The 10,524-nt window shown below is 28.7% G+C and overlaps 1 protein-coding gene across 1 annotated transcript; it reads right to left on the reverse strand.

The window, feature by feature from the left end:
* Positions 1–1,623: 1,623 nt before the first annotated feature.
* On the reverse strand, positions 1,624–7,423 carry LOC8264748 (D-3-phosphoglycerate dehydrogenase 2, chloroplastic). The gene is made up of 3 exons (XM_002524964.4): positions 6,626–7,423; positions 2,750–3,237; positions 1,624–2,669 (listed from the first exon to the last, which is right to left on the reverse strand). Exons 1-3 carry the CDS (start codon positions 7,269–7,271, stop codon positions 1,902–1,904), a joined length of 1,902 nt encoding a protein of 633 aa, XP_002525010.1. The 5' UTR covers positions 7,272–7,423; the 3' UTR covers positions 1,624–1,901.
* Between the last annotated feature and the right edge of the window lie 3,101 nt (positions 7,424–10,524).

A 10,524-nucleotide genomic window follows, 5' to 3' on the forward strand; every position in this document is an offset into this window, starting at 1 on the left:
TACGACCCCAAAAGTAAAAGTTTCAAGGCAGAAGAAAATGGCTTGGAAAGCTTAGATTCGCGACCATACTCGAGTGGATGCTACCGCAAAAGTTAAAGTTTAAAGTAACCGTTAGGAACCGACAATGGTAATATTTGAAAAGCCGCCAATGCTATACCGCCACGTTAGATAGCCATTGGTGGTAGTTCAAGATTCGCAATCGTGAAGCAAGAATCACGACGGTGATTTTGCATTCTGACAAATGCATTTAATACACTGTCTTAAAGTAAAATATGGTGGATATTTTGGGTTATGTGAGTAACGACTATTTGGAATTTTTAGACTATAAAAAACACACCAAATGATCATTTATAGTTGATCAACAACCTCCAAAAGTCCATATTATTGTGCATTTAATTTCTTTTTTCTTGTAATTAATTTCTTATTCTTTGATTGTTGTAAGAGTTTGAATGCTCTTATGAGGTTTGAGTGTTAGCCTAAACACTTGGTATAAGGTATAAGGATTAGCCTAGAAAAACTCTTATAAGGATTGTCTGTTAGCTACTAAAACACAAAATGTAAGGTTTAGTATGAACTAAAAAATACCAAGTTGAGAGTGAGCTTAAAAAATTCTACTTTATAAAGATTGATAAGATAGTAAATGCCCAATTATGAATTGGGGAGTAGATGTAGGGTTTATTAACACTCGAACCACTATAATTCTTTGCTCCTCTTTCTCTCTACTCTTTCAGTGTTTTCTCAAACTAATTTTTAAATTTTTCATTATTTTCCATTCATCAACTCATCCTTTTTTCTTGGTTCATAAGAGAAAACAAATGTCATTTTTAAACTATACAAAAATTACTTTAAAAATCTTTATTAATTAACTCTTAGTATTATATAAATTGATCCTATAAATATAGCTAATATTACTATTTTTAGGATTAGGCATTATTATATAATTAAAAAATTAACTTACTAATTAATATAATATTAAAAAAATTTAAAAAATATTATTTTCTAGAATTAGAATCATTTTCCGATTAGAAAATATAATTTTAGTTAATATAATATTATAAAGTATAGTTAAAGACTATTTTCTAGAATTAAAATAATTATTTATTTAAAAAATAATTTATTAATGGATAAATTAATAGAAAAGAAAAGATAAAATTACATATGTATTTGAATTCTATATGTCAATTAGTAGTAAATAAAAAATTTTAGAAAGTTATTAAATATAAAGAGTTTTTTAAAAGTTATTAAATTCAAAATAAAGTTTTATTTTTACACATGTGCCACCAAAAGAAGTAAAATAAAAATTTATTCTCTATTAAAAGAAAACATAGATCCTATGAAATTATTTAGAGCATAATCTTTTATGGTAATCCCTTGTTAGATTAAAGAGTAGTTATTTAGCTTGCACATTTATATTAGGCTCTTTATTTTACATATTAATTTATTTGTTTAATAATTTCATTAATTTAAATTTATAAATCGTAAATATTTGATTAAATATATTAATTATAAGAAGTTATACTGTATTAAGAAAATTCTTTTGCTCCACCATGGATTAAAAAGAAAAAGAAAAGAGAAAAACTAGAATCCTATTGGTAAAAAGGTAAAAGTAGTAACACAACTAGATAAAGAAAAAGAACCATCCATCTCCTGTTCATAGACAAACATACATACATATATACTAATATAACTACACAAAAAAATTTATAATCTTAGCTAAAATATTTTGGAAAGCCCTAGAATGTCAAAGCTAGATAGCTTGTGATCCTTCTCTAGCAGGTGGCTTAACCAACTTTATTCTTTACTCCACTTACAAACAAGATTCCTGAAAACCAACACTAACATTCATCTTCCAAGCAACACAATTTCATCAGGATATTTTTTCTTAATTAGCCCCCAACAATTTACAACTTGAGGAAAACAAACTCCTCAATAGCAGATACCTCACCTATTTTTACAAGTGCCTGGCCTTGAGGTTCTTCATCGACCCCAATTGCCATTATAGCCTGGTTCCTCCTGACAGTTCTCCCAACACTCATAAAGCTGACATTGACATTATGCTCGCCGAGAATGTTTCCGACACGGCCAATCATGCCTGGTTGGTCTACCTGCCTGCACAAAATGAGGTTCCCTTCCAAGCTCACGTCAACAGCAAATGATCCCACCCGTGTCAAGTGAGGAATCCCGTATTTCACCCTCCCTTCGATGCTTATGTCTCCGGTGTCCGAAACAGCACTTGCAAACTTAGAATCAACGTTGGATATCTGTACTTGGAGTGAGTGGACAGGAGATTCAGGGGATGTATCGACCATTTCACGTTCCTCCCTGATGCGGAGTCCCTTTTCCTTTGCTATAAAATCTGCATTTACCAGGTTGATAATTGAAGTTGATATTGGTTCGATAATCCCTTTGGTGATCATTGCTCGAAGAAGTCTGGTGTCGAGGTCATCTGGGTCTCGAGCTGATTTGTAAAGCACCTTCACTGATTTGATTCCGCTGCCTCCGGCAACCAGCTGTACAGCAAGCCTGCCAAGTTTTTCAGCTAGTATGACATAAGGGGCTAGTTCTGACAACACTTCAGCAGGAACCATGGGGGCATTCACAGCAGTGGCTGAAAGTTCTCCTTCCAGTGCTCCAATAACAGCTTCTGCTATTTCAATTGCTACACCTTCCTGTCACAATTGTATATGTTCATTTTACATATTATTTTTGTGCAGAGTAAGTTACAGATACAGAAACAATCATACCATACCTGTGCTTCCTTTGTGCTTGCACCAAGATGAGGTGTGGCAGTGACATTCTTATGCTGCACTAATTTGCCATCTCTAGACGGGGGCTCCTCGCTGAATACATCCAGTGCTGCCTGAGCGACCTTGCCAGAATCAAGGGCCCTGACTAAGGCATCTTCATCGATGACACCACCTCTAGCAACATTAATAATGCGAACTCCATTCTTCATCTTGGAAAAAGTATCATCATTGAAGATGTTCTGGGTAGCAGGAGTAAGGGGCATGTGGAGAGAAACAAAATCAGCAGAAGCAATGGCCTGATCGAAAGAGACCAATTCGACACCAATGGCACGAGCTCTATCAGCAGGTGCATAAGGGTCATGAGCTATTACATTCATGCCCAATCCTTTTGCACGCCTTGCTACTTCTGTTCCCACTTTCCCAAATCCCATCACTGCTAATGTCTTCCCCACAATTGATACTCCTACGTACTTGTTTCTCTGCCATTCTCCTGCAACAACAACAACAAAAAACAAAAGAAAACATTTACACATTAGTCCATATCTAATTACACCAAATAATATCATGTTTGATACTGAAGAAATTTATGGTAAAATCGTTGTAATTTGATCATATTGACACTTATATTCTTTTTATTTGAAAATTAAAATTTACGGTCACTGTGTTTTAATGAAAGGACAAAACTCATTGTTTAAATAAATAACTAAACAAAAGGCTTAATATGGTTAAACTTAGGAGTAATCGTAATTTACTCTTTATTTTATCTCAGGTTATGGCATAGATGATTAAATTTAAAATTTTAAAACTCCATATATATATATATATATATATATATATATATATATATATATATATATATATATATATATATATATATATATTAATTTTGAGATTTAAAATGTTTTTGACATAAGTGTTTAATTTTTGATACATGATTTTTATTTTGACATGTGTATTTATTTTGATACACAAAATTTAAATTTATGTATAATTTTATAGTTTTTTCTATTAATTCTAATAATAAGAAATAACATATTAATAATAAACTAGTCGCTTATCCATGCATTGCACGGTTATTATTATTATTTTGATTATAAAATTAAATTGATGGATTTAATTTAATAAAATTTCCAATATTTAACATTAATTTATAATATTTTAAAATAATAGCAAACTAACTATTTTTAAATGTTCTTCTTAATCTAATAAGATTTTAAAATTTTATTAGTGCAATAATATAAAAATTATCTTAAAAATATTCGTTAATAAATTTTAATATTATATAAATTAATACTATCAAAATAATTGATACTACTTTTTTAAAGTAAAAATTATTATATAATTAAAAATTAATTTATAATTGAATATAATATTTAAATATTAGTTAAGATGTTATTTTCTAGAATTAGAATTGTTATCTAATTAGAAAACTAATTTATTAGTGAATAAAATATTAAAATATAATTAATATACTATTTGTAAGATAGAATTAATATCATTATCCGATTAGAAAACTATTTATTAGTTAATACAATTTTAAAATATAATTAATATGTTATCTTTTAGAATTAGAGTCGATTTAACTAGGAATGTAACTTATTAATCAATAAATTAATTATAAAATTATAAATACATATAAACTTGAATCTCATGTGTTAAAAATAAATACGCATGTCAAAATAAAAATTAGTCTAAGAGATTAAAATATAAATATATATATATATATATATATATATATATATATATATATATTAATATATATATTATATATATGTATTAGTTTTCTAATTAGATATTGATTTTAATTATAAAAATTAATATTTTTAAATATATTACTAATAAATTAATTTTATAATAATTTTTAATTTTAAAAATAATAATATCACTTATATTGATAGTAATAATTTATATAATATTAGAATTAGTTAATATGCATTCTTAAAGTAATTGTTATATTATTACACTAATTAAATGTTAAAATTTTAAGAATAAATTAAGGACAATTAAAAATAGTTAATTTACTATTGTTTCTTTTAAAATATCATAAGTTAATATTAAATATTAAATTTTTTATTAAATTATATCTATAGATTTAATTTTTTATAATCAAAATAATAATAAAGTCGTGCAACACACACGAATAAACGACTAATTATAATTAAATTTTAAAAGTCTTAAAACCCATAATTTTAATATTTTTATTAGTAATTCAAATTTAATACAATATTTGATAAATTGAACCCAACTTCAACAACTCGAACAAAATGAATATAGGAATCGGTGGCATTGAGATTTAATAATATGATTTCTTGAATCTCGAATTTCAACCATTTAAATTACTAATGCTTTAATATTAATAATAAAGCATCCTAAAATTTCATAGCAGATCTAGGAGAATCTCAATCCAATAATAATATGACTTTTATATGAAGGGATATTGAACTAATATTAGGGGTATGTATGCTAATATCTGAAATTTATTTTTTATAACCTTTTACATGTTTCTAATTAATTTATGACAATAAACATTGTACATATTAAATGAAATTAAATGTTAAAAATATTTAAAAATTATTAAAAAATATAAATTAAGAAATCTATTTAATTATATTAAAAATAATTTTATGTACCAATAATTTTATGAAAAGCGAAAATATTTAAATATCCGAATTTTATGTATTTAAATATACAATTGTGCTTAGTATTATGAATATATATATATATATATATATATATATATATATATATATATATATATATATATATATATATACTATGAGGATGTATCATATAAATTACTATTTTTTAGATTTTGATCTAATGGACCGTGTAATGTTAATAATGCAGGAGAATGTATGTGTAATATTTTAAGACAAGCATCATGTGGAAGATGATGAATGAATTCGGGCTTAGTGTCGGTGCAAAAGCATCCAATGATTCGTCTACTTTTTTTCTTTTTGTCTTTCATTTATTACTTATTATTTACTATTATCAGTTGCAGAAAGCAACAGATGACCAAAGGTAGAGCTGTAGAAGGTCCATTAAGTGAGGAGAATGACCCACATTCTTTCTACAAACTTCTTTTTCTTTTAACTTATATAATCAATTTGTATACGGTGGAATGACTATACAAACATAAATAGATTCTTATTCACAGTCGAAGTGCAATTAAAAGATAAATTATATTTTTCTCTCAGTTTTTACCAACTCAGGTCTTTCAATTATGATTTCATTTCTTTTTATTTGAAAACAGAAAAAGAAAACAGAAAAAGACTTATCTTTAATATTTTTAAAAATAGGCGATTATATATTTTAGTCTTCTACTTTTAGAACAAATTAATGAAATGCTAATGCCCTAATTAATTGCTGGACCCCTTCAACTACAATAATTCATTCATTCTCAACTATGTTCCATCATGGCTCCACCATGTAGTAATTGCTTGACTTTTCTTTTTCTTTTTTTCTTTTTACATTTTTTTCCAGTCATTATTATTACTTTTTGAAAAAATCCAATTCATTCATTCAGTTGATATTTTTATTTATAAAAATTATTTTAAATTTTATTCAAATTGAACTTTTTTTTATCTAGATATATGTAAGATCTATTTAAATATTAAAATGACTAAAAATTAAATTTTTAAATAATTGATATTATTAATTTTAAATAATTGAATATATGTTTATTCAACATAAAAATATAATTAAATATTAAAATATAAACTATTTGTATATACATATCTTTTTATTTATTTATTATGGTGTATACATTCATAAAAAAATTCTTAATTATTAATAAAATTTATCATATTTATATTAAAAAATATGAAAATTAAGAATTTACCTAGAAGAGGAGAAGAAAAAAAAAGAAAGTTGCATACCAGCTTTCATGGAGGCATCAGCCTGAGCAACATTACGAGACATGGCAGCAAGCAAAGCGATCCCATGTTCAGCAGCAGCAACTGTATTAGCAGTTGGTGCATTAACCACCAAGCAACCGAACTCCGTGGCAGCTCCAAGATCCACATTATCTATGCCAACTCCTGCTCTTCCTACCACCTTCAACCTCCCTTTCGCCGCCTCAAACACCTCCCTGCTCACCTTCGTCCCGCTCCTCACGATCAGTGCATCGCATGACGCGATCTTCTTGCAGAGATCTTCCTTTGAGAGATCGTAGCAGCACTCTAGATTCCCATACTCACGTAGAAGCTTCAGGCCTGCATCTCCAAGTTTCTCGGACACTAAAATGGTGGGAGTGGGCTTTGTTTCTCGAAAGTCTTCTTTCTTGATTTTTTCCGAACTGGACACGGGAGTTGCTGATTCTACTGCTGTGCTTATTGCATTCTTGACAGATGATAATGAAGAATTCCTGCCAAGGGAGACTTTTAAGGATATGGGTGTGGAGGAGGTGAAGTTGTTATGGGAAAAGGGGACAAGAAATGATCTTGATTGTGATGACGAAGATGCTTGAGAAGAAGGGGTGATCAAGGATGGAGTGAGAATAGAATTGGCAGAGGAAGAAGCCATGACCTTAGTGTCTTTTTCTTTTTTTTCTTTTTGTGTCTGTAAATTATGACAAAGATTTTAGATGTTTATATATATATATACATATATATGAGGGGATGATGGAATCCCAATTAGAGGGAAAAGTTATTGAGGTTATTAGAACTTTAACTAAGAATAGATAGAGAGTTGTTAGAATGTAATTTACTTGGATAAGTTTCGTTTGGATTTATGGTCAAATGAATAACAAGTGTACAAGTTTTAGTGGATGTTTGGCAGACCATCATGCATTGATGAATTTCTTTTCAAATTAATAAATATCCACTTTTAATACCTCCATAATTTATCGTTTACTTACTTTTACTTTAAATACATGTTTAATTTTATTAGGTTTTATTTTTTTTAGGGGAAGTATAAAATTTGATTTTATGGTTTAACCTTTAGATATAAAGACTTCTGTAAATTTTTTTTGACATTTTAGTATTTTAAAAATTACATTGTTAATAATTTGTGCTGTCAATATATTTGGCAATTGATTTAAATAAAGTCTAATTGCTGCAAAATCAGTCTTATCTAATAGATGGTGTAGGGCTCTCTAATCTTGTTAGATCATCCAAAACTCATCGGAGTTGACTAGAACTAAAGAAAAATCAAATTATGAAAGTATTTTTTTTCTCTTTAATTTTTTTCTCTGAAATTGATGAAAATTGGCATGGTTAGTCCTGGATGAGAGCTAAGTAAGGAACGGAATGGTGGTGAAATCGTGAGCAATTGACACCAAGTGAATGAGCTATAACTATTGAATTAACAGTATTAGTGAATTTGGACGCAAATTGTTAACGATTTAATTCTCTTAGTACTAAAGTAAAAACTATAAAACCTTAGACTAATGATATTAAAAATCCAAATTTTTACGTGTAATTGTAAATTTGGTCTATCTTTTTTAGTTTTATTTAATGGCCTGATTTGGCTAATTGATTGCAGTTATAGCTAAATTAAAATCTCGGTCAAAACAGGACATGGCAAATAACGTGTCATTATTTATTATCAACAGCTTACACGTCATTGCCATATATATATTTACACATTGCACAAGAGTTACCGAGGTCAGGTAACAAATAAACAAGAAAGGAATAACAAGTGAAAATCATGAATCAAGAAAAAGAATAAAGGGTGAAGTCATTTCTTTCTTTATTTTCGTCGTGATTTGGTACATTTTCTTAAGAGGCAAATGACATTGGTAAAGTAAAAAAGAAGTTAGTATCTAAAGTTAAAAGGGTAGTATCCAATTTTAATCGAGATTTTTAATTTGGCTATAATGCAATCAATTAGCCAAATCGGGCTATTTAAGTAAAAATTTAAAGGATTGACTAAATTTGTAAAAAGTGACAAATGTCTGGACTTTTACTCTCATTCGGCCTAAAACCTTTTATATTAAAAAATTACACTACATAGTCAAATTTTGAATTTTTTTTCTATTTTTTTACAATTTTTACTAGTGTTTTATGGGGTGATAATAAATATTTAATGGAAAAACAAAATAATAGTAATATAACTAATGTATTACTGGTGAAGAGAGTGATGACAGGTGTGCCTGCCATAATGCAAGTATAATAGCTTTGGTTAGGACATGTAGGTTAAAAAATTTCAAAATAAATAGCTTTTATAGAAGAAACAAAACACTAAAATAAAGAAAAAGAAAGCGATGAATCAAAGAAGGGTAAAATCTATAAATAGTACTATAACTAAGGGTATGGTATCTATTTGGTACCTCAACACCATAATCACAAAAAAATTGGCTTTCCGATTAACCAACAATGACTCAAGTTATATTTTTTGGTTATTATGTAATGATGTGGTAGTTTGATTCTCTCACTAACTACCACATCACCTCTTTCTTAGACACAACTAATCCTAATTAGATATTGAACATTCTTTCAGTTTTTCTATCTTCAAATCATACCTTGAATTGCATTTGGAGGATTCGGAGTCTTAAGGTTATTAGGTTAATTATATACAGGCCAGTGATGGCGTGGAAACTAGAGAAAGAATCTAGCTACCACATTAACACAAAATGGCCAAAAAGTATAAAGGTGCTCTCGCCTGATTCATTAATGGTGACTTAGGGTACCCTTTTTGTGATTATTGAGTTGAGGTACCAAATTGATATAAATTATATAGCTATCATATCCTTTATGCTTTTTACCCGCCAAAGAGAGAAGCAAAGAATTACGATGCGCCTTCAATTTTTTTCTTTTTGTAAATAGACCTTTCATATCTTAATCATATTCTTTCTTTTCTCTATTTTTTTTTATTAGAGGGATAGTGGTTTTCATAGATTTTATCTCATTAATTTTACTAAGTATAAGAATCGACCGAATTGCGGGATTCTTACAAGTCAGTGCTGAGTTAGATAAGTCAACCCGATTCAGAAACAATTTTGATTCAATAATAAATTCGACCCATTTTGTGTAGGAATCGAGTCAACTCGTACGATTCGAATCATGAATTGTACAATTCTAGCAATAGTGGCGATATATGCTTCCTTTATTTTCAATTGGTGATACCCCGACCTTAAGTGGGTACATATATGATAACTATATTTTATAATCATACAATCATTATTTTTATTGTGTTTCTACTAGGTAATATGTTTATATTCTATACAATTTAAGTGTATTTTAAGTACTTAATTATTATTTATTTAATATCAGGAGTATTATTTTAGTATTAAGTGATTCTGAAGCTTTTTTAGAAGTGAATTGGCTCTTAGATCGAGTCTGAAGAAATTAGAGTAATGGACTAACTGGATATAGGCAAGGAAAGGTGTTTTTATGGTCAACTGATTCTCCAACCAGTTCTCGGCTAGGATTGAATCCAAGTTGGTTGGGCAATTGAAGAGAGGAGTCGAGCTTCTGTTGTGAACCGGTCCTATGACCCGGTTCAGGTGCAACAAAAAAGGTAGGGTTGGTGGAAGAATCAGTCCATATCGAAATGAGGGAACCAACACTATTGTGAACCGATTCCATGATCGGTTCATTCTAAATTTTAGATAAGCACTGGTTGAGGATGGAGTAGGTCTTTAACATAGGTTTTTACTCATTTGTTTTACTAATCTTAAGAGAGTTAAAATGGTTTTGAGGTCTAATTTGACCTAGGGGCTATAAATACTATCTTTTGTTCTAGTCTTGGGGGAGGCATTCAGTTTTAGAGAGAGAAACATCTTTTGAGAGGAGATTGGTACTTGGCTACAAGATTGAAGAGCGCCTCATAGCTT

The sequence above is a fragment of the Ricinus communis genome, chromosome 4 (assembly GCF_019578655.1).
Source record: "Ricinus communis isolate WT05 ecotype wild-type chromosome 4, ASM1957865v1, whole genome shotgun sequence".
Classification (NCBI taxonomy): domain Eukaryota; kingdom Viridiplantae; phylum Streptophyta; class Magnoliopsida; order Malpighiales; family Euphorbiaceae; genus Ricinus; species Ricinus communis.